General features: G+C 39.0%; 1 protein-coding gene across 1 annotated transcript; it reads right to left on the bottom strand.

The window, feature by feature from the left end:
- Positions 1 to 70: 70 nt before the first annotated feature.
- LRRCC1 (leucine rich repeat and coiled-coil centrosomal protein 1) lies at positions 71 to 19587 on the bottom strand. The gene is made up of 19 exons (XM_063299441.1): positions 19490 to 19587; positions 18374 to 18579; positions 16374 to 16439; positions 14870 to 15037; positions 14580 to 14746; positions 14280 to 14480; positions 12564 to 12748; positions 12178 to 12373; positions 11902 to 12050; positions 10328 to 10532; positions 9730 to 9869; positions 8554 to 8755; positions 7140 to 7325; positions 5800 to 5974; positions 4238 to 4401; positions 3150 to 3358; positions 2785 to 2922; positions 1094 to 1229; positions 71 to 334 (listed from the first exon to the last, which is right to left on the bottom strand). The coding sequence occupies exons 1-19, from the start codon at positions 19546 to 19548 to the stop codon at positions 212 to 214; spliced, it is 3075 nt and encodes a 1024-aa protein (XP_063155511.1). The 5' UTR covers positions 19549 to 19587; the 3' UTR covers positions 71 to 211.
- Positions 19588 to 25909: the final 6322 nt, after the last annotated feature.

The raw sequence follows: 25909 nt of genomic DNA, 5'->3' as shown, positions 1-25909 counted from the left end.
AGTTCTAATAGAATGAAGCCTCTTTACATTTGAAGTAGTGAATTTCATATGGAAAAATTTAGAAAGTGACTGATAGTTTAACAAAAGGTAACTTTTATTCTGAAAATATGTACATAAAGTACAAATATAAGTCATGGCAACATGCAGCATTTCCTACCATCAAAAAACCTGCAGTGATGGTTACAAACATCAAGTGCACTACAGGTATATTTCAGAACCCTTGCTGAATGTCACTCAAAGCAACTGTTAGCCGTTTCATTTTCTCTTCCATAGCCTTTTTATTGCTTGCAGTTTCTTGTAGTAAGTGACGCATCTCTTCTTCAACCTGGTAAACCTGAAATAAATGTTATTGATATGGTTGTTACATATCAGTAAACCCAAGTCTGAAATCAGTTGAAGATATACTTATGAAGGCAGAAAAGTACAGAATCGCAACAGTGCATTTTCTAGAGACCGCATAAAGGTAGTCCTCATTTAGTGACTGCCTCATACAGCGACCATTCGCAGTTACAATGGTGATGAAAAAGTAACTTTGCGACTAATCCTTGCATTTACAACCTTCACAGGTCTGTAAAGCAAAGGAAACCCAAAGTAAGATTATAAACACAGTCATGGTTTCATTTAGCAACCCCTTCACTTAACCGAATTGCCAGTCCCAACTGTGGTCGCTAAATGAGGACTAACTGTATAAAGGCCATGCCTGCCACAAAAAAGAGAAAAAGTCTTTTATCCTTATGGGTTTTTTTTTAATGCATTCTAGTACAGGGAAAATGGACTAATTTTATCTCCAGCAAATACATGCCCTGATCTTTCTGATCAGTTTCACAATCTAGCCTAGCCACTCTTTGCTTTTCCTAGTCAACTTCTAACCTACCTATTAACATAACTCAACAGTTTCACACAGACAAAAAAGCTGCAAAGTTCTATCCTTCACACTTCTATTCTTCCGCACAAGGAATCCACCAATTCTTTATTTTCGAACTTTGTTTCTTCAAAGGGAAAAGGGAAGGCAGCAGCTTAAATAAACTGTCACTTTTGCCAGCAAATTCATTTGACTAACATATAACTGAGTTGAACTGCCTAGCACAGTCACCTTTTCATTGGCTGCCGTAATTTGTTGCTGTTTTTCATTTGCTAGCTGCAGCAGTTCGGCTTGATGTGCTGTGATGGTTGATTCATGTTGTCTTCGGAAAGCATCATCCACAGAACGCAGTTTTTCCATCATAGCCCTAAACAAGACATATCGTCATATTTCCTCCATCCCATCATAACATTTACCACTGATATTGAATAATTCTAGTAAGTAAAATCCAGTGATGTCCATATACCAGAAAGCAAAAAATGAAATTCTCCTCTACCCTACAGCCACCCAGGTGTCTTTCTGAAAGGCGTTTTGAAGTAGATTTGGGAACTTACAGAAAAGAAAATGAAATGTAACATATAAACTTCTTCTGTACAATAAAGAATATTTCTAAGTAGGTATATTTGTTATTAACCAGACAACAGACATTACAGTATTAGAATTTTCTTAACACTGTTTATAAATATAGTTTTTAAATCTACAAACACTTTGGAAATTTATTATTTAAAATCACATTCAAAGAGAAATCTTAATTGCATATATTTTAAATGAAAGCTTGTAAAGAAGGGTGACATGTACTTAAATAGTCTTTTAAAGAAAAAGGGATGAGAAATACAGAAACTGCTTTGCTTCATGTAATGCACAAAAAGGCTGTTTTTTCCAAAGATAATAGCAAGAACAGAAGTATACCAAGAGGTGGCTTATTTATAAAAAGGTGCAACTCTAGTTAAGTAACCATTCCTAGAAGACATTAAAAAAAGCTATGTTCATAAACTGCTTTCTAATTTAATCTGGTCCTTTGAAGCTTCTGCTTCAAAAAATATAAAAATAGATTGCAAACCAAAGTAACAAGTAGCTGCACTCTTCATTAATTACACTACAAACAAACCTCAGAACTTTATCAGCCATTCAGTAAAGATTATTCCTTTCTGTAAAATCTCATATGAGATCCAGCGAGGTATGAATGTTAAGTGTATTGCGACAAAGACACTTTAACACAACCAGAAAAGCATACGCAATCACTTCATTCACATATAAAACAAAGCCTCTAGCTCAGGGTTTCTCAACCAGGGTTCCGTGGCACCCTAGGGCTCCCTGGGAGGTCACTAGAGGTTCCCCGGGAGATCACGATTTATTTTAAAAATTATTCCAAATTAAGACAATTTCACAGTAAAGAGGTAGGTTTCATTCTTTATTTTTAATTTAAGAACACTGTTAATGAATATATGCAGGCCTACACATGAAACAAATATAATAATTCTCTAACTTCTGGCCTATATTTGAGCCTGAATGTGCAGGGGTTCCCCAAGGCGTGAAAAATATTTCAAGGGTTCCTCCAGGGTCAAAAAGTTGAGAAAGGCTGCTCTAGCGTATAAAACCATAATGTGAATGAATTGCATACATCTTCATACAACAGGGAGTTTTCTGTTTTTCATGTTGAAACAGAGACAAGTCTTAAAATACACCCCCATAAACCAGAATCGAAGTTTAACATTTTGACCAAAAAGAACTCAGCCAACAAATTTTGACTTATACGTCTTGGCTTGAGTAAAATAAACCAGTGTCTGTGACTAAGCCTGATTTTTTGGCTAATTACATGCAGATAAAATGGTCTATGAGCATGCTGCTTCATTCACACCTGTGGTTTAATAAGCTAAAATTCTTACCTTAACATTATGTGTTGACCTTGTCAGAATACTTACTTCTGAGCTTGAAGACTTTTATCTCTCTCTCCTCTCAGCTGCTCCTCCCTGATATCAAAGTTTTCTTTCATTTGTTTAACTTGTGTTTCCAACTTGCTCAGCAATCCTCCTTTATCTTGCCATTTTTTATTCATCACACTGAAATATAATAAATATATTCAAAGTGGCTTCAGAGATTGCTTACGGTCCATGAAAAATCCAAATCCCACTTTGTTAATTTTAAGCTAGGATTTCCACCAGACAATCTCAAGAATTAGAAATGGGAAAAGGGACTAAGAGTTTAACCTTCTTTTCTCATCCCATCATGAATGAATATGGTGTGTAATATTTCAATATGTGTAGAAGATGATACTGGTTTTAAGCACCTATAAGATTCTTTGATATCACTGAGCTCAGCATCCTTTTCTTGCAATTGCTGTTTTAGTTCTTCTTTCCTCTCATTTTGCCTTTCTAATTTTTCCAATAAATTATCTAACTGTGCATCTTTTTCTTCTAGTTGTATTTGAAGTCTCTTCTGCATTTCAATATTGTCTTCACGAAGCTTTCTTATTTGCTCATCTCGTTCCTGTGAGGCCTTCAAAGTAAAATGGTTTTTAATCATATATTTATAGTAGAATGAATCTAAAGTTTCTTACTCATCACAATTACAGATTCATAATTTTCTCCTTTTTGAAATGAATAAAGAACAGGAAAAATAGTGTTGTTTTTTTAAGGTCTCTTATTACCAGCACAACCTCACAAATTCTAGAGACCCAATCCAACCTGAATGTTTAAACAACTTTTTCTACTGAATACTCAGCAAAACTGTTTTTAACCATATGACTGTCTCCAAACACTACTAATAAAGGCTTTTCTATGTAACAGTATGTATTTATGTATTTATTTATTCATTCATTCAATTTATATCGCTGCCCATCTCACCTGACTGGGCAGCTTACAGTATATAATTTAAAAAACCCAACAATTAAAAATAAATAAAAATCACTAAAACTAATTACAACAGTTAATTAAAACTATATAAGGTTGATATTGGTACCAAACAGTAAAAAAACAGTGCTGGTATTTTATGCCAATTTTTAGCTGTAACAATTAAGACGATGCACAAGCAGAAAACATACTAAATAAAAAATAAAATAAAAACAGTTTTCACTCTCTGAGTCTGCTCATTTGTTTAAGTAATGTAACTATACCATCATGACAACTGCAGTTCTCCAATGCCCCAAAATATAACCCCCCTGCTTTTATCTTTATTTATTTATACACACACACTCTATATATATCCCTGCTTTAGTCAATGACTGGGTTCACACGCTGCACTGATCAATTTTCATTTTGGCTTAGCATGTTGTGACCCAACTAACTGTGGCTTATTCAATAATCAAGGCTGAATCTGATGTACGATCTAGGCCAAGCTGTTATTCATGACAGTTACAAAAAAGAAGAGCACCCTTACTTCTTTTAGCTTTCTAATGGTTTCGGTTTGATCCTCCACAATTTTAGACTTAATCTTCAAAGCATCATTGAGAGATTCATTTTGTTTTTTCAAAGCTTCAGTCTCACTAGTTAGAACTTCTATTTTGGCTTCCAGTTTTCCCCGATCTTGAGCAAGAGAAGCTCCTGAAGGAAACAAAGATACTGATGCTTGTGATGCTGTAAACGCTGAAACCAAATAAAGGCTGCAGAGGAGGGATGACTGCTGATCTTCAGCTTGATCAGCAATGGCCAGGCTGGCTGTAAGTACTAGATTCATTTATTATTCAAGTTATGGTTCACCTTTCTGCTTCTACAGGCACTCAAGCTGGCTTTGAAATGTAACCATAATTGAACTATAGGCTGGGAACATCTGGAAGAACACATATAATCTCCATATGCTATCAACCAAAAACAAACAAACAAAATTACTACTCCCACTTTTCCATCTCCTATCTATTCTTGGAAATATTAGACTAGCAGATAACTACATCCTTCCCTGACTTTCTAGGCTCAGCTCTATCTAGCCCTTCCCAAAGAAAGAGTTACCAGTTTCTCTCCCTGCAGTTGAAAAATAAGACAACCGCTTTCGTAGATGTTGTTGCTGGGTCTCCTCCCTGCAGTGGGTGATTGTGGCTGACTGTTGCTGCTAGCACTATTTTCCTTGGTGTGTCAGTGGCTAGGAAAATGATTGCCACCGGGGTCTGTGGTGTTCTTTCATTTACTATAAGCCACTTTTTGGATTTGAAGAGAAACAAATGCTACTATTTATGCCAACCTATGTGGAACAGAGAAAAAAACACATCCAAGTCTGGTCAAAAGAGCATGCTGGCTGGGGAATTCTGGGAGCTGAATTCCACACATCTTAAAGTTGCCAGGGTTGAGAAACACTGCCTTAGACATATTTAGATAATAAACAGAAACCACTCTGTTTATAGTCTCCTGCTTCTAGTGTGAAGATGCTTCTTGGGGAAGCACACTTTTAACTGTGTGGAGCACTGCAAAGATAAAGGCATAACCCATGAGAAACCATCCCCAAAATAGGTACATGCCCTGCAACTGAGGTAGACAGCCAACTGCTGTATTTTGATCCCATATTCAGACAATTTTGTTTCTCAAAGCAGTTCACACAAGGAAAGAAAAAACAGAGGAAAAAAGGGAAAGGAGGATAAACTTTCATGCTAGAACGTAAGTCATAGTCTAGAATTTAAGCAGCTGTCCCCCTTACTGGATAGTTGCTTGTATAGCAACTGACAGGTGAGGTCATCATGTGCGGCCCTCTGGACTAGAGCAGCTATGAATTGGATCTGGAAAGAGTGGACCAAGCAAGATTCTTGCAGATGCTTTTTTTTTTCTGGCAACTGTAATGAGGACACGTTGCCTCCTTTCTGCTTTGGTGATCTTTCAGGAAGGCAGAAAGATGCAGTCTTCTCCATATAGTATTAGACTTTAGTTCTGTGGCCTTTTACAGGGAACTAGGCACACAACATAAACCTGCTGGGCTCTAACAGGGTTCAGATAAAGGATAAAATATTGAGCAATTACCTTGTTGTGCCAGCTCCTGTCCCCATATTTTCCTTTCTGCTTTTAATCCATCAATTACAGACTCCTGAGCTGTTACTTGGGAGATAAGTTTGGACTTTTCCTGCTTAAGAAGCTCAAGTTGAATGGCCTTTTGGTGATCTTCCTCTACCATATTTTCAAGAGTTTGTATCTGACTCTTTACATAAAAGAAAAAAAGAAACCAACAGCCTTAAAGCAAGTCTTGATATACTAAAAACAAATGTACTCTCCACATACATATTGTAGCATATTTATAACCACTTGTTCTTGACAGTAGTGAGACCTCTAGTTGTGATTGCTAAGCTAACCTAATTTCACTGAAGGGGAACCCAGCTCTTGTTTCTATCAGTTGAGCTGCTCTGATCTTAGCTGCAGAAGAGTCAGAAAAGTAATAACCTGATGAAGCACTTAACCAAGGACAATGGGGTGGTGAGCTAAAGAAGGATAAAAAGGCAAAGAAATCTTAATAAAAAATTAAGATAGTTAAGATAACCAGCAAAGGCATGGGCTGCTACTTTCTATTGTGGAATTAAATTCCAGAAGCATTGTGTATCAGTTAAAAGTAACATAGGAGACTAGTTCAAACAGGACCAGGAAATCATGATTCTACAACTGCTGTAAAAGAGTTATAGCAAACTATAGGCTTGAACATCTTCCAGTTTTTGCCTTTTCAACCCTTCCACGTCGGTCAAAGCTACCTTTTGCTGCCCAGGTTGGAAGATACTTACTTCTCCTTTCCAAGTTCTGAAACATACAACACCTCCTTACCCTATTCTGCTCCATTCATCCCTAAGCCACTCCACTCAATAGATTCATCTTTACAAATCAGACATTTCCCCAAGCACATTCTTTCATTCTTCTTTCTTCTGTACCTGCTCTCAGGAGGACAGGAACTTTACACTCTACCCACCCTCTCCTACTGTCTGTCCTCCATTCACTAGGACAGAGTTCATCATGGAAAAGCTTTTCATCTCCAGCTTGTGATCATGAATGATGAGAGACAGGAGGATAAAGCACGCAAATTTTAGCTTTCTTGTAGCTCACACACATAGTGGGAAAGCATGTTTTTTTTTGCTACGTGAATGATTATGGTTGACTGTATTTTTCTTAGCTGTTTCAGATAAAACTATTTCCTCAAACCTCTTAGCATCACAGCTTACTCAATGATCATACAAAATGCTTTCACTGCACTAGGCTATACTCAAATCTAAAGCACAGTATCACAAAATATTTTGTTACTGTTATTAAAGTATTTTTCTGAATTACTGCAAAATACAATGGAGAGAAAACAATATATAACAGATACACCTAAAAAGCCATACTTTCAAGTTGTACACTGTGTCTTGCTTTGTTTTGATTAACTCCGTGATTTTATCTTTTTGTTCTTTCACCACAGATGTCAGCTCATGGATCAAACTAGCAGATTGCTTTTCCTTTTGCTGAGACTGGAGAAGAACCTTCTTATGCTCTGCCAGCTCAGCTGTAAGCCTATCAAACCCTTCTTTAACCTATTTTAGCAAGAAAACAAAAGATTCAAATAAGGTTCTTCTAAAAGAAGATGTTCAGTGTAACATTCTAATGAATGACAGTTCAATTTAAAAATGCATTCACCATGCAATATTAACTTGCATCATGAAAGCACAATTCATGTCAGCTATTAATTTAAAACATACTGTACCAGAACACATTTAAACAAATGAAACTGATTATATTTTAAATTTTACTTGCAATAAATTTCTTTTAAAAATAAACTGCTTTAAAGTTACATGAATAAGCTTAGTCTCTTATTACTGAATAAAGCTTTTCTTCTGAAAGACTGGTTTGTTCGTTTTGTTCTGTTTTTTAGAAAATACTGTTGGGAAATTATCATCACAGTCACAATACTTTCAGGAACCAAAGTGAACCAAGCAGGCAGTATACGTTTGCCAAGGTGCTCTAAAGAAAATCACTTTACTGAACTATGGGCAGTTCCTTCAACTAATTTTTCAAAGCTACATCCTCAATGACTGCCTCCAAGTTTCTAAGAATCTGTATGAGAATGAGAAGGGTAAAGCTAAGAGCTTTATAAAATTGAAGGATAATGATACATTTGAAGAAAAATTGAATCCAATCACAAAGCTGTTTTGAAATTTAGTGAGACTTAAATCACTGTGGTGTACGCATGTATTTTAATTTAGCTCAACAGAATAAGAATTTAACTCAGAATGGGCAATGGTTTCATTACTACTAAATGATCCTTAAATCTGGTTAGAAAGGCAGCATTAGTATACAAAAGTCTGCCTAGGACTGTAACCCTGGCCTGGAGAAAAGGAACCCTGGGGTGAAGAACAGATAGCCTGTATCCGAAGAACCCAGCCCACCTTCTTTTGGTCCTTCACCTGCTCAGTAGACACTACAAGACTTTTTCTATCTCAGTTAAGGGAGGTCTTTCAAGAGGGGAATGTTCTAAGCATCTCTTAACCTTTTAGCTAGTCTCCCAATAAGACTGCAGCATTATTATATACCACTTGTGCAAATGGAGTTTTAAAATCTGTATGCTTGGTGATAACCTTGGCAGCTTATTAGTAGAGATTTTAAATTTTGAAAGCTTTTAAATAAAACATGATTTTTAAGAATAGAATCACTGACCTCAACCTTACATTTTTTCACTGTAGTTAAGCCGTTTCAGTATCTGCTAAAATTGCAGACCAAAAAAACCTCGATGATTTCTCTTCCTGTATATTTTCCTCTTCTTACCTCTGAAAATCTTTTGGCTTCTATAGTTAAGGCTACTCGGAACTCATCTTCTAGATCCTTATATTTCTGGTTTAATAGATGAAGTTTTTCCTGTAGTTCTTTCATATGGTCCTTATGTCTCTGTTCTTTTCTAGCCACTTCTTTTGACAGAGCTTCTTGAAAATCTGAGCCATTTAATGTAACTCTAGTTTCCAGTTCTTTTCTGGAACAATAACAATAAGACAGTGTATGCCAAGATGAACAGAAAGTGCTTACCCATAAGCAAAATTCTTCTGTACTTCTAAGAAGCCCACATTTAATGTGGAGACACAAATTGTAGTCCAGGATTGCATAAGAATTCCAGTTGGCTGGATTACAATTCAGTTATGGAACCACCATTTCTGCCATAAGGACTTCCTGTGATCTTTCAAGTAGCACCTACATGCTAGCCTTTAAAACAGAGGGGCACAAATGCTTTTGAGTGGCATGCTGGGGATTGAGTTCTAGAAAGTAGGTACAGCCAAAACAACAGACAAACAAACAAACAAAAGCCAGGCCAGTACCTGTATAAAACAAAAATGTAATTAATGTTCACTCAATTTATTACAGTTAATATGAACATAGTTATATTGAGATAAATTTCTCAGTTCTATCACGTTAAAAGTAACTATTTGTTGACACCTTCTGGAGAAGCTCTGTTAGCTTCACCCAAGGCTACCAGAACCCTACAAGGTGCAGCTATGGTTTAAAAGAGGAACAACATACAAACAACGAAGTATAATGTATAAAATAATTTACTGATTTAATGACAAAGTCACTATGGGTGCAGGTGAAATTAAGATACTGTCCTATGTACGAAATTCCGCCCTAAAACAATCAAGTTGGCCCCTTCTTTGTTTTCTGAGGGACCTTGATGATTTTCTTGATTGTAATTCAACAATTTTTTGACAGAGTATTTGGTTCGGAACAGCTACATAATAATTCATTCTACAAAATATATGTAGAAAGGCTAGTCTTGTCAGGATTTACCAAATCAAAGAATCCCATGTTTAAAACTTGAAATGCTTTCAGCAACAGGCAGCTCATTGTTTAAATTAGGTGTTTCCCTTTATTCAGAGTTTAAAAATTTTTAAATGAGTGCTCTTCACATACTCAAAAATGCCACATGTCTTTGCTGGATTATCAGACTGCACACACCTGTGTTCCCGCTCTCTTAGCATTAGGAGTTCATGGACTTGTTCCACCTTTTCTTTTTGTTGTTGAAGAGATATTCGAAGTAACTGTACTTCTCTCTCGGCTGCTGATGCTTTAAGTTCTGCATTTTGAATCCTTTTCATCTATGGTGTTTGAAATTACAGCAAGAGAAGCAATCACAATTTCAAAGCAGATATTCTTGAGCAAGTTTTCCCATAATACTGTTAACAAACTGTCAAGAGATCTTTTAATTTTTTTTGTTCACAAATTACTAAATGGTTTCAGTATAAAGCATAATACACAAACCTTTTATAACTCTTGGCCATTGTGGAAGCAAGAGTTTGGACTGAACCAGCAGAACTATTCTGAACCAGTATCAAAACACAAACATGTAGACTCTTATAATACTAATGAACTTATCTTAAAACATGCTCCAAAAATCAGTATGTGCAATTCATTTGATCACATTCAAGGAAGAACAGGGCTATTATTTATATCAAGTATAATTCTGATCACATCAGGCACATTTTTTTTCCAAAAAGCAATGTTTAACTTCAACACCAATACTGTTTTTTGTTATACTCAGAACTAACAATTCTACCTCTGAGGCTTGCTGCTGAGCTTTTTGCGACTCCACCTTGAAAAGAGTTTCTTCTAAAGTCCGCAATGCCTTTTGTTGATCCTCTTCTTGTTGTTTTGACCGCTCTAGCTCTTTGCCAAGTTTTTCAGCTTCTTCTTTCAGTTGCTGAATATCAATCTGAAGTCTTGTCTTTGCACTTCGTTCTCTCAAAATCAGCTCCCTTAGCCTGAGAAACGTATGTGGGGATGGTGCATTTATTATTTTAATTCAAAAAGTTATTTAAACTTCCAACCAGGCATATGAAGAGATGTCAAAACAATTATTCTGGCCAGGGCATATCTGAACTGAGCTGTTCTTGATTAAATCATAATCCAAGTGAATCACAGATTCAGAGCATTCATCTACCTATCTCTTGTGTTTATAGTTTAGAACATCCAAACAGGTGCTGTCCTCTAGATATGTCAGGTCTACAACTCTCAGATTCCCCATACAAGAGGATGTAATACTACTACTACTACTACTACTACTAATAATTTATTAAACTTGTATGCTGCCCAACTCCCAACGACTCTGGACGGCTCACAACAATCAAAACAAAGGAATTACAATAAAACCAATAAAAGGAAAAATAAGGTAAAAGATGGCAGCACTGACAGACTGGATGGAAACAGAGGCCTGGGTGAAGAGCCAGGTCTTCATAGCTCTTGTAAACAACAGCAGAGCAGGGGCCAACCGGATCTCGGGGGGAACCTCATTCCAGAGTGCCGGCACTGCCTCAGGGCAGGTGCACTTCTAGGGTCCTGATAAATGACATGTTTTAATCGAAGAAACCTGGAGCATGCCAACCCTGCAAGATCAAATCAACTGGGGAGATACTATGGGAGACAGGCAGTCCCTCAAGTAACCAGGCTCTATGCTATCTAGGGCTGTTATAGGTAATGAACAGCACTTGAATCACACCCAGAAGCAAACTGGCAATCAGTGCAGCTGGCAAAGCAGGAAAGTTGACTATGCTACTTCTAAAAGCTCCCTTAGTTCTTAAGCATGAATTCATTTCCATCCCCCCTGAAGATGTAACACTTCTTTTAGAAAACATCACTCGTCGTGTAGGCTTCAAGCATTTATATGTCAGAGTTGCTGTGAGTCGGGCAGTGTAAAATTTAATAAATAAAAGGAAAATAAAATTTGCAGATCAAGGTGGTACACACAGCACTTCAACATCTTTCTTTTCTAAAACAATGTGATTTGAGTTAGACTGGGCTGAGAACCACTGTCTGGTCCTAGGAAAAGTAACTCATTGAAGTTGCAAGACTCAGGATCAACTAGCTCCACCATTCCTAGCCCATTCTCTTAACTATGTAATATCCTTCAAATTTGCTGTTAGAAATACCAAAAGTAATGTCACCTTAGAAGTTAAAAACCCTGTAACTTGAAAAATTCAACTGATTTATTAGTCTACATATATCTACTAGAACTGGTCATATTTTACTACTCTCAAGGGGTTGAGAATGTAGGAATGAACTAATTCGCTCCAAGAGAATTGCAACCACAACACTGGCAACTCAAAAGAACTGATAGAGTATGCTGGTGCTCACCTATCCGTAGTGTAAACAGCTACACTTTGAATATCTTTTTCTTCTTTGGCCTGGTTCTGCAACTGCTTGATGCTTTCACTCAGTTTCTTTTCAGCTTGTTCGGCTTTCCACCTCTTCTCTCTCTCCTGATCCAGTTCTTGAATTAGTGCCTAAATAAGAAGGAAATGGCTTTTTCTGAAATGAAACTAGGAGTGTATCAGAAGTCACTTGCTTCTATTACAGCAAAAATGAGAATCTCCCAGGTCCATATAAATTTGGAATAATAAATATATCTACCCTGTAAGTGAACTCTTCTTGAATAGCAGTATCCATGTTTTTTAGCTTTTTCATTTGACTTTTCTGCCCACCCAGTTTCTTCGGTGTTTCCCCCACTATTTCCAAGCTTGCTATTTCTGAAGCTGGACTTGAGTTTTCTTCTTCTTTGACATGAGATTCTTCAATTTTAGACTTGATGAAATCTTTCTCTTGTCCTCTAAAGTGAAACAGAATAAAGCTTACCAGAATATCAAGTGGGTATCATTAAAAGGGCCTCCAAAGTAATTAAGTCTTATTTTCATGAAAACCAGGTTACATTCAATTCTGCAAAGTTACTTATTGTCATATAAGGGTAAGGGACTACATGTGACTATGGAAGCACTGATAACTGAACTAAGATATCATACCTGGCTGACAGTTTGCCTCTTTGAGAACGGAGCTTGGTCGATAAAGTGCCTTTCCGATAATTAGGCAACTTGCTCCTTTTAGCTGCTTTTCTATTTTCTTTTCCACTTTCGCTACCACTCTCTGAGGTAAAATCTGTTTCTTTTTTGGCTTTCAGAGTAACATCAGCTTTTGAAGAATTAGTTACCTGAAAAAAAAAGTTTCTTAAGAGCTCATTTCTGATCCTATTCACTTGTTTGCTGTTGTTTCCTCTGCTAATGAGCATCTCCAGGAAGAGTAGTGTGCGGTTAGAAATTAGAAACTCAAGTCTATTGAAAAACAACCCACACTAACCATGTGCTCCATTGCCAAAGTAACAACCCAACTCCCACAAGAGCAACTGCGTAAGAACATTATTCAGACAAGTACAAATGCACTGCAGCAACCCAGAACACCAGAAAAAAGCAACAGACCGCCTATACAACATCTTCCAACAAAATGGATACCTATGCAGCTTTATCAAGAAGTGCCTGACCACTCAACCGACTACAGGACAACCAACACAAGCTATGAAAAGGGTAATACTGCCATATATCAAAAACATTTGGGAAACAACCAACAGACTGTTACAACCACATGGCATCACTGTAGCACATAAACCAACTAAAACTCTTCAAAACATCCTAAGTAATCCAAAAGACCCAGTAGCCCAAGAAGAAAAAACAGGAGTCACCTACAACATAGAGTGTAAGGACTGTAACAGCCACTATGTAGGACAGACAGGCAGAAGACTAGCAGAGCTCATCCACAAACACCAACTAGAAGTCAGAAGACACAATGAAAACTCTTTAATCTCGCAACACATAAGACAGAATCAACCATAGTTTCAACTGGGAAACTGTGAGCATCCTAGACTAAGCTAAATCCAAAAACACTAGAGAATTCCTGGAAGCTTGGCATTCAGACAGATCAGCCATTAATAGACACATTCATTTAGCAATAGTTTGGACTTACAATGGCACTAAATCCTGACTTTAGGCCACCGCAGTATCCCTGTGGTTACATGATCGCAATTCAGGTTTGCGTTTACAACCATTGCAGCATCCCACAGTCACGTGACTGCCATTTTTGTCCTTTCCAGCTGGCTTCTGGCAAGCAAAATCAATGAGGAACCACATGGTTCGCTTAATGACCATGATTCGCTTAACAGTCACTGCAAAAATGGTTGTAAAATGAGGTTGGATTTGCTTAATGACTGCATCACTTAGTGACCAAAATTCCAGTCATTGTGGTCATTAAACGACTACCTGTAGAGATAAACCACATTTACATACCATTCAGAAGAGACAATAAAAAAGCTAAGAAGGAAGCAAAAAGACCAGAACTTATCCTCTCCAGCAGCCTACACCCAGATAAGCAGGGATTAACACCAAACAATCAAGCAGAAAACAATACCCTAATCAAGGAACTACCAAGGAGAAAACCTCACCCCCACCAAAACTGGCAGGGCAAGCTACTGTATATAAACAGGGAGCAAACTCCACACTCACTCGCACTGATGATATTACTTAGCCGGGTACTGAAACATCTGCAAGCAAACAGCCAAGCTCAGAGAGCACCAGGGACTCCACAGTTCAACCCTGAACTACATATATTCTCTTCTATTGGAATTACATGTGAATGAAAATATACCAACAAACATTTGTCAAGCTAAACTAGAAAACATTAAAAGTTACTACCTTCTGCAGGAGGTGAGATATCTGTTCTTCTAATTTTTTTATCCTTGAGTCATTATCAAATCTAATTTTTTCTGGCTCAGAAGATGACATGATTTCAGTGGAAGAGCTAGTGGTGTTCCAAGCTGGTGTCTTTGCTCTCTGGCGAAACTGGGCTAACACTTGATCAATTCGTGGCGTCATTATTGGCAAATTAACATAAGTCTATTAAAAGAATAAAAGAAATTCTAAGTCACACAGAGGAAAGTTCAAATTAGTTTTACAGACGTCAAACCAAAACCAAAACGGTATTAATTTACAGACCTCTTCATCTGTATAAGAACTGGATGTAACTAAACAGCCTAAGAGATCTTCCAAGCACTTCAAATCAGAGGAGTTTGGTTCTATTAAGTTGACAGGCTCACCAAATATATTCCTCCCATCCAAGATGGTCAGCTGGGGTAAAGCCTGAAGGAGAATCTCTCTGTAGCCTTCAAATAATAAAAGAAATGACTTTATAACTGCATTGTGAAAAGACTCCAAAGTGCTATGCAAATTAGTTTCATTAGCGCTAGATTTTATCACATCCAATTGAATAACTGCAGGACTTTTACCTATTTTGGCACACACTGGATTACTTTTTCCATTTTTCTCCAGAGTAAGATTGGTCAGGTATTGCAGTCCACTAAGGCACTGAAGTAAATGGTTAACATTATTTATGCAGTTGCTGTGAAGCTCAATGTGATTAATTTTACAGCTGGGTCCTCGAAGATGTAGAAGTCCTGTAAAAATTACAAGTCAAATAATAAAATTTGAAATATCAAAATCATCTATCAACCATCTCACCCCCGTTACATCAACCCGTCCCACCCAGTCAGGCAGAGAGGGAATGTTACGGACCCTGTCCATGAGGGACTGGTGACTGGCAGGGTCCAGGAGGAGGGCCTTCTCTGCCGTGGCTCCCGCCCTTTGGAACAAGCTTCCCCGGGGGGTAAGACAGGCCCCCACTTTCCTGGCCTTTCGAAAGGGAGTAAAAACATGGTTATGTCACCTGTCCTGGGATGGGAGGGGTGACAGCTATTCATGGGTATGGTTGGCCCCATGAGGGTGCCAAGGGGAACATCTCATCTCCCATCTTGAATTTTATATTTTATATTTGTATTTATATGTATTTATATTTATAGTTTTATTGAATTGTTTTTAGCAATTGTCATTTTTATTATCTGTAAGCCGCCCAGAGTCATTATACAAGAGATGGGCAGTAGAGAAATTTAATAATAAATAAATAAATAGCTTGAATAAAGTAGTAAAAAAAGTCCCCCTTCCTTTATAAATATTCCAAATGTATTATTTTAGAAAAAGGTTGTGTATACCTCCACAAAACAATTACGATTGCAAAGCAAGTATTGCCAAACCAAGGAACAGGGAAGGAGGAAAACCAACTCAAGGTCAGGATTTAGGTACCAATAAAAAATTACAGCTTGTCAATGCATTATGAGATCATCACAGAAGAGGCACCAGTTGGATTTTCAGACACTGTAATGGTATATGAGAATGACCTTGGGAAAGAGGGGGAAGACTCACAGCCAGGGCAACAGTCGGATAAGAGGTGGCTTAGCCTGCAGAAGGAATGTGAGCGTAGCAAATGTTTCAGAAGGGACCTTCCTTAGTTTCTTGGGTTGTAAAGGCAACAGGGGAGGAATGTACTTTAAGACTTGCAAGATTCTGTTAACGTAGCCTTACAGAAAGTAGAGCTAGTACTTCTGGATGTGCTTCTTGTCTGGACTACCTTGCAAGGCTGACAGCAACAGACACAAGAACGCCTTGAGCTAGACCTGTGACAAACTGCCCTCATCTCTAAAAGTTCTAATGAACTACAAAACTGCAATGTCACTAACACATTCAGGGGTGTCTAAATCCCTGGTCTCAAAATGGTGGGTGCGTCCAGGTAATCCAAGCCCCACCCTTTTAAAATTATGCATCACATGCATTGCACACACATAAAAAGGGTAGGACTTTCATCAACTGGTGCATATTTATTTCCAAATAAGTTCCATCAAAGTCAGTAAGGCTTGGGTCTGAATATATGTTCACAGGATTGAATTGAAAATCTCTTACCTGAAAGGTCATCTATACGGTTGTAAGATAAATTCAGTTTAGTTAAATTAAATAGATTTTCCAGCCCTAGGGAACAGAGAATTTTTAAAAATAAAATGAAAGCAACTATATAGGCAATCAGAAGTGAGTCCCAAAAATATTTCAGTATGACATGTTTAAGACTTCTAGCCATTCCACATTTCTACCACCACATCCAATTAGTCATCATTTTGTGCTCAACCCTTAAAGAGCTATTGACACCTTTCTCTTATTTTATATATCCTTTTGCAAATGCTAAGCATGAAGCCTCCTCTTTCATTTATAAATGGATCCTAAGTTAACATTGGGATAATTACCAAGGTCCATTAATTTGACTAGCCTTGGTAACCAAGCCTGAACTTTTCATCTTATTCCTGGCCTGATGTTGTGCTTTTAATTCTGAAGCTCAGCACAGCCATTTTAGCCTTCTGACTCAGTTATAGCTTGTTTGGTATTAGGCTGCCAAAGAATTCAGAACATACTTGTAACCTTGCAAAAAAAAAAAAAAAAAGGAAGCCTTAAGATTTTCCATCAAGTTTGGAGCTGCAGGAGGCACACACTTTTCTTGTAGCAGAAATGTACTTCTGGTATCACTTACTGCAAAGGAATCCTTACTAAACATCTAATCTGGAGTCCCCCTATCTCACCTATCACGAAGGAGGGTTGCGTATTTATTTATACATCATATTTATATAGCCACCCATCTCACAGATTTGTGACTCTGAGCACCGTACAATAAAAAAGTACTGAACCATTGTCAAAATAGGCACAAACCATTAAAAATGCTAAATCTATACAGGCATATTTTTAATTAGTCAAGTGTACAAAACTGCTGTAAATCTTTGACATTCAAGAACTCTGATCAAAGGGGGAAAGGAGAATGGGAATATGACAGGTATTAAAAGCCATTTCTGGTTCAGCCTCCATTATTAGATGAAGTGGCAGAGTACTTTAGACATGCAAACTACATTTTAGGATATACAGAATATTCTGTGGTTGACCCTCCCAAGCTTTCTTGGAAGAAGCAAATAGTTACCATTTCTCCTGTTTCAGAAATATAAATTCCAGCTATTGTTGTAAAAATGGTTTTCATCCTACTGAGCTGCTTTTCATATAAATCTTTAATCAAACTTTGGAAAGTTCAGATAGGCTTGATCCAGTTTTCCTACAAATAGTAATACTGCAGTAGACATTCCCATTGGAGAAGCTCTGGGGAGGGGCAATCTGCACTATTAATCCTTTTGTCTGAGGGTCTTGAATCTTGAGAAGCCTTTCAGAACAGTATGAGACACAGCACTAGTATCTGCAGGGAAATCAACAAAAATCACTTTCCCCCATCGCCTTAGCAAAGATTCTCTATTCTAGGAATTCTTAACCTTTTTTGTGTCATGGACCCCTCTGAGACTCTGGTGAAACATAGGGACCCTTTCTCAGAAAAATGTATTTAAATGCAATGTAAATCAATTATGCTCAAGTATGGTTACCAAAATATTAAAAATGTGCTTCTTTATTAATCCATTAAATCTATAACAAGACAATACACTTTGCAGGGTATAATTTTAGACAGTGAGTTTTCCTGAAGTGAACACTTTTGGAGTCTACAGATCATAAATTACATTTTTTCGGACATACATTATTGAATGAAAAACCAGTGAACATAAAGTTGTAATTCTTTTCCCATCCATTCACAGAGTCCCCAAAATTTATCTACAGACCACAGTTCAGAACCCCCTGCTCTACACCATGTTTCCCATTCATGGTAACTTCAGATGTGTGGACTTCCCGAATTCCCCATCCCAGCTAGAGGATTCTAGGCCTTAAGTCTACACATCTGGTAGTTGCCAAGGTTGAGAAATACTGCTCTATATTTCACATCCACAAATGGAAGGAAACCTGTGTTAATGCAACATCAAGCCTCAACCAAAGCTACTAAATTCACTATTCACAGTAGAAAGATAACCATCTTTCATCCAAGGACTGACCTTCAACTTTTGTTATCAAGTTGCAAGCCAAATTTAAGGTACGCAGGTTTGCAAGATGACTTAGCCCTTCAATCCAACGTATGCGATTTGATGAGAGATCTAGATGTTGCAAGTTCAGTAGGTGGTCAAGCCTCTCAATTCTGGAGATCAGGTTACAGTGCAAGTTGAGTGTGTGAAGTTCTGAACTTAAAGGTAGCTCTGCTAAACTACAAAATGACAAAACCACAAAACATTGGTTTTAACAATAAGTAGAAACACTGAAGTAACAAATACCAAGTATTCATGCCCATCATAACCATATACCAGTTTCTCAAGGTACACCAGTATTTTCATGATTCTCTGGAGAAAAAGTTTAGTATTAATTTTTTTTTAACCCGTGCAACTGTGACTGCCTGGACAAGTCCTTGTAGTTTTCTTCCAAGGTTTTTCAGAAGTGGTTTGCCATTGCCTCCTTCCTAGGGTTGAGAGAGAGCAACTGGCCCAAAGTCACCCAGCTGGCTTTGGGCCTAAGGCTGGACTAGAACTCATGATCTTCTGGTTTCTGGTCTGAACCACTAGACCAAACTGGCTCTCAGTATTAAAAATACTTAATAACTATTAATGAATAAAAAAATCATGACTTGCAGCCATTGATAAACTTTTCTCCACCAAACTGCCTAAAGAATCTAAGCCAACAGCCATCATTCTTATAGTAGTTGCCTTATAGTAGCAGTATATAACTTAATCTATATCTTATGGAAAGACATTTTTACAAAGGTCGGCCTCAACTTACCTGCCATCTTCTCCCATATAAAAAGATGGCCACATATTATCTGGAGCATCCCTTCTATCTTTCTCCAAATAGCTTAAAAGCCTAAGCTGTATTTGACCAACAATTCAGGTTTATCATTTCCCACTCTACTTTAAAATGGCCAAGGGATCGGGAAAGATCCCCAAAGTTGGAGCTGTGGTACCCCAAATGTACACCAGCCCTTGCAGATTGCCCCGCGGTGGAAGGAGAAACACTCCCAAGTGTGCAAAAATGATGCAGCCTCGCAGCAGCTCTGAAAATGGACTTTGCAAAAGCTCGGAAACTCTCCCGTACGGATCTCTCACTTCCTCCCTGCAGCCACTCACCTCTTAATGCCTTTATCCATGAGGCTGAGCTCGCCTGAAAACACGCAGACCTCCGCCATCCCACTCCGCTTAACAACCCCCAGGGTCAACCGCGGTGACTCCCGCCCTCCGCTTTGAGCCCTGCCCACCAGGTTGTCCTCGCTGTGACTGCGCCAACGGCACCGCTGAGCATGACGGGAGGAATGGGCTGTTCCAGCTCCGCCTTCCAACAGACGCAAAGGGGAGGAAAACGTGGCTGCGAAGTCCCGCTGCGAAAGGACAGAAGTAGAAAAAGGGTTTTGTTTCCCTCTCCTTACCCCAGGGGCGGAAGTGAGAAAAATCAGGTAGAAAGTGTAGAAGGTGATTGCAGTTGTGGGTGCATGTAGGAAAGAAGTAAGTTATGAGCAAAGGCGCGCCTGATGTTCTTCTGATTCCACAGTTGCAAGTACAAAATATCCATGTGCTATCCTATTCAAACCATTAAAAATAAAAACCCAGTCCGGCAATGCAATTCCAGCCCGTTACTTTCGTAATGTCATTTCTGATACGAACCTGGACTTGCCAAACGATAAGATTGGCTATTTTTATTTCTTGGGAAAAAAGGAAGGCAGGGCATCAAGGAGAAAATATGAATGCCTCGCTCTTTTGGCATGTTAACCTGCTCTTGATTTGTTGGGTTTGAAATCGAAACTGTCGGTGATGATTCCGTGTGCCTCCCATTTTGGCGAAGGGACGTCTAGTCGAGTGCTTCGAAAGGGCGAGCAGGGGTACTGGATTTGAGAACTCGAGTTTACATCCCTAGAGGTGTAAAGCCCAACCGGCTTCTTCCTTGGGAGAACTACGTTAGGGCTCCACGATCTGAGAAATTCACAGGACCACCAGATGGCAGCAGGAAGTTGCCATATCTCTTGGCTGCTGTCTGGCCATTGTTGGGATGTTTGCAGCCCTGATCCGATAGCCCTGACTTACTCAAGCAAATATTTTGCATTTTGAATGAAATATTCTTTGATTCAAAATCCAAAAGAGCTGCTCTGAAAAAGCGGGGGTATTTCTTTAAGTTGCAGACCTGTGGGTTGTGTATTGCTCTAGTGCAACCTACACAGTCTTAAGGATCAAGCACTGTTTTAGGATTTAAATGTAAGAAGCGAATAGTACTGGTCTACATTACTGGGTGTATAAAATGGTTTCACTCTGTTCCAGGGTTCCCTCCCTCCCACCTGCAATGAGGGGAGAGGTGAATTATAACAATAACCATTGCATAATGCATATACAGTAAGCATTGCAGAGCTGATGGGATGGGGGGAATGCTAATGCAGTTCAACATGTCCATTGGGCACCAGGCTGAATGTTTTTGTGTTCCACATACAGGGATAACATTTGTGAGTTGTATTTGCATTGCCAGTGGAGATTGGAAAAATCTTGCAAAACAAGGAAATCCCATGGCTCAAGGGGACCATTTAAAGTGGCATTTGAAGGAGAAAAATCAGGAAGAGGTGGGTACCTGTCAAAGTGGAGATGGCACAGTTAGGATCAGATGCTGCTCAGCAGAGTCGGCAGTAAACTGCAGCAGCAGTGCCAAAATAGCAGGTGTGTGGCAATGTCATCAATTACAAATGCCTTAATTGTGTACCTAAATCCCTGCTACAGGCACATAAGGTTGAAGCCGTTTCCCCCTCGCATTTATCTTTTGCCACCTTTAACCTCCTCCCCGCAAGGTTTCTCCTGTTTCTTTTCTTCTTGATAATTGCTAGAAGTCTGAGCAGATGGTTAAAATTAAATTATTTGCTCTGCAAGTCAAAGCACAACTGTAATTAATATTTGCAGTGGGACACCTTTATCTGCTGCAAATGCTGAGAGATTATTTCATTAAATGAAGCAGTTTTTCTAGAGCTATCACATCAGGATGGCATATACCCAAATTACCACTAGATGGCAGCAAAGAGATAAAGTACCAATCAAAGAGAATATTTGTAGCTCAGGGTTGAACTGTGGAGTCCTTGGTACTCTCTGAGCCTTGCTGTTTTCTTGCAGATGTTTCATTGCCAGACTAGGCAACATCCCTTTTCTCACCGAAGATGTTACCTAGTCTGGCAATGAAACATCTGCAAGAAAACAACAAGGCTCAGAGAGCCCCAAGGACTCCAAAGAGATATAGAAAACACTTAACTCTTCGCTTTGCCTTCCTCTCATCCTCACCCCTTACTGAGGCAGCTTAAAGTTATCCTTAGCTGTCTGGGTGTTAAATTAATATTTTCCCCCTTAAGCAAAAAACAAGCTGTGGCAGCTTCGCCATGTGCCTCACTGGCCATGCAGTTGGTGTTGCAATCAAGGGATCGCCAGGGGGTGGGATCAGCAGCAATTGGCACTTGAATGTGGTACACCTCCCACCCCCTTCTCTGGTCTTTGGGCACTGTCTTCCAAGGCCTTTTGCTTTGGGAATGGGAGAATTTCTTCCTTCAAACCAGACTCTCTTTCCCTGCCAGGTCTCTGAGCAACTCCCTGGCCTGGAGTCTTGGATTGGCCTGAAAAGGGACTGCATGGTGAAGAGGGAGAGAGAGAACCAGCTCTCTGCTGCTTTCTGGTATCACACTCCTCACATCTGCAAACTTTGGGCTGCTTTCAACACACTGTGTTCTGGAATCCTCAGGCTCCCTCTGAATGCAGCTGCACAAAACCAGAATGAGTTTTGACAGATGGCTGGAAATGCCAGTCTATCCCAACCCCAGCCCACACCAAAGAGAGTGACTGGTGGATGTTTTCCTGTATCTAGTGGCATTGGGTGAGAGGGGAATAAAGCTGGCAGAAAACTTCCAAATCCCTGTCCCTAACTTGACTTAATTCTGCTCATAATAAAAACAGCACCATTTGCTAGCATCGTTCCTGTGGCAAGGTAGGGATCACTAGTGGGGGTAGTTATGCCAGTGTAGTTTTTTTCTGTCTCAGGAATGGTGAGTAGCACTTTAACTTGGCTGTGAAAGAGAGCCTGTGGTTGGCTAATAAACCCAGAAGCTGTTCCCCACAGTGTTTACTTTCACAAAACTCCTGTGAAAATTATGGCGCAAGACAATGACTGCTAAAGATCAACCTGTGAGTTTCATAAGCAGAGTTTGAACCTGGCCCTCCCTGTCATAGTCCAGCCCTTTAACTGCTGTCTCTCATCTTCTGACTTAGCACAAAAAATAGGACAGAGGTTGAGACTTTAGTTGGGAGCAACAATTACAATTGTGAGGTAACCTGCTGGCTACTTTTGGGCTACCTCTTTTGGCCTTCTCTGGTCTTGGAAGCTAAACAGATCAGGCTTGGTTAATACTTAGATAGAAGAGACAGAAAGGGGTTCCAGGGTGTTGACTAGACTGAAGTTGAAAAAAGTCAATGCCAAACCACTTCCATATTGCTGCCAAGAAAATTGCATGAACATGTCCATAAAATGACTAGTGCTCATGCTTGACTTAAAGGCTTCTTTAGCTTTGCTTTACTGTAAATTAAGTTTATCCATCTTTTATATCCTGGAACAAGATTTCAACTGCACACATTTCCCAGAATTTGGTTCTATACCACATTGTTTTGTGCTAGCTTGACGATTATGCATAAATTTACTGGCCATCTGTTGTAATTATTTTTTACACATTAACAAAAAGACATTGTTGGCACCCCCTAAGAAAATATGGATGCTGTCTGGTAAGGCATATGTACAGATATTTGTCAGTTTCCAGAAATGGACAGAGTGCTAAATCATTAATCTGAAGGGCACACATGTCTCCAAAGAGGAGTGCCATCTGTGATAATTCTGAATTTGCTGGGATATTAGCTAGCTAGCTAGCTTAATCCTGTTTGCCAATCAGCAGAAGTCACTCTGTAGATTCTGTCTGACTCTTCTGATTTGTTACACTCTAAGGTGTAATAGTTTGTTATTATACAATGATTTGTTAACCAGCTGTGATTTTGAGGTTTAATTAGTTTAGGGCAAGAATGACATTGATGACAAGTTTCCTAAGCTGTTAACAGGTTTGGGAGTGGGGGAGGGGAAGGAGGCAGCATGTCATCAAATTTAACTACACATAAATTTAATTTCAACCATAGTAGGAAGAGGCACCCATGAAAACCTTATGGGTTGCTGAGTTAGTCACCTACATCGTACCTTGGTGGTCCGGTCTGTGGGGACCTGGGGCAAAATGTCACTCTTGACCACTCTGCTGCATTCCCTTGTTATCACTGCCCTGGTTATTCCCCTGCCTCCTTCCCAGGAGCTGGCAACTATGAGCAGAAAGGGTGCTCAGTGCCTTAACTTTTATTTTAATCATTTCTACAGGTTGGGTGCAGAGCCTAACAAGACACCTTGTCTCTGAATCCCTCTGGTCCCTGCCCAGGGCACAGATACATTTGGGGCAAATGAAGATTATTGGCAGATACAATGATTCACATGAATTGTTAATATTTTACCTGTTTGACTGATGGGCTGCTACATCATGCTTCCTTTGGCTGCTGTTTATTTGGAGTCCCCTGGCTGCGTGGCTCCAGATTCCAGTCCCAATGATGCCACTGATTTTAAATGGAAAGGGCCGAGCATATCTCTATCCCTTCTTGATTTTTCTTTGTTTCTGTGAACACCTTATTTGGTCTAAGTTGTTCCAGGCTGAGGAATTGTGTGGACTCTCTGAAATGCCCTGAAGCAAAGGCCTCTGAGGTACATAAATAAGACTATTCTTAGAACTATTATTACTTAAACAAGCATGAAGAGAGGCAGTCCTTCCAATCATCTTTGTTTATGCTACATCTGTTATCTTCTGTGATAACAGCTTTTGTATTAAGCTTCATCTGAATTTTGCGTCCATGTTGTCTCAACCCATTTAGGCAGAAAGGTGAACGAAAAGGCTGTCAACCAAGCTGCTTGCCTATAGCTTGTGTCTGTTTTGAAAGCATCCAAAAAACCCTAAAATGATGATAGTGATGTATTGCATAGAAAAATATCAACTGCTGACCGTTTGTACGGCTTAGAATGCAATATTAAACCTGTCAGCTCAGCTATAATGGCATTGTGTATTGCATTTTATGCTTCATGGGCTTGGCCTACTATGTTACTTTTGGGAAAATACAGCAGAATACTTTACACATGCACTCAGAAGTATGGTAATGCGGCTTTGTGTTAGGTAAAAGGTATAGGATGCATACGTACCTGGAAACTCAAAGGGAACTTAACTTAGTTTGGATATAAACATATACAAGTAGTCCTCAGTTTAGGACCGTAATTGGAACTGGGAACTCTGTTGCTAAGCAACGCGGTCCTAAAGCAAAAAATCATGTAAACATGCTGACTTATGACAGCAGTTCTAGTTGTGGTCGTTAAGCAAATCACATGTTATTAAGCATGATGTCACGTGACAGTAACTTCCTGCAAGCTTCCCCATTGACTTTGCTTGTTGGAAGCTGGCAGTGAAGGTGTCAAATGATGATCATGTGACCGCGAGATGTGACCATTGTAGTTGCACCCCAGTCGCCAAGTGCCTGAATCACTATCACATGACTGCAAGGATGCTGCAATGACCACAGCTTCAAGGACCATCTGTGAGTCTACTTGTACAGTGCTGTTGTAACTTCAAATGGTCGCTGAACGAGTAGTTGCTAAGCAAGGACTATCTGTATATGATTGGGGAGTAAAGACAGTAAAAATGGCTGGTGAACAATTTTATTTTGTAAGGAAAAAAAGTTTTTAAAAGACCAAAGGCCAGCAGATGAAATCTCTAGGAATTTTCTTTGTTTTTTTGACAAACCAAACATCTGAAGCCCTTGAAGTGTTGCCTCAGTCCAGGGTAACGGTTTGCTAAATCATTAAGGAACCAGTAAAGTTTTATGGCCATATGTTTCATGTAATGAGTAATCTGGGAGGAATATTGACAATGTCATTTTGATTACCCAGACATTTAGATTTGGTAGCAGACTTTGAGTAAAAAAAAGTTAAAAAATGTAAAAAAAAAAAGTTTAAAAAGTACAGGAAAATTGACAGTTCTGTCTTACTGATAGTTTTTTATTCTTTGCAATCCAATGAAACACTGGAAAGAAATTATGTAAAAAGGCTTGGGACTCTGTCTGTTGGTCTGCCTGCCTTTCAGCAGGATAAGTTTCCCAAAACAGAACAGAATGGGATCCAATCTTTTGTGGCAGGAGAAGCCAACAAAAGTAAGACTGAGCTTGAAAATGGGCTGTATGCTAGAGAGAAAAAATTCCAAAAATCTCTCCCCAGTATATTCCTATGAGAAACTCGATTGGGTACAGGCTCAGAATGCTGCCCACTGCATTCTTTTGAAGTTTCATCCCTTTTCCCTCCTGGTCACACGATCTAGAATGGAGCTGCTAGCAAGGGGTTGGAAAGAATCCCAGAAGCCATGATTTGTGTGCTTTCTCTACATTGTTCTTCTTTCCAACCCAAAGGTATATTGGACAGAA

The sequence above is a fragment of the Candoia aspera genome, chromosome 3 (genome assembly GCF_035149785.1).
Source record: "Candoia aspera isolate rCanAsp1 chromosome 3, rCanAsp1.hap2, whole genome shotgun sequence".
Lineage (NCBI taxonomy): Eukaryota > Metazoa > Chordata > Lepidosauria > Squamata > Boidae > Candoia > Candoia aspera.
Note: the sequence above shows the minus strand (reverse complement) of the source record. Positions and strands in the feature narration are given on the sequence as shown.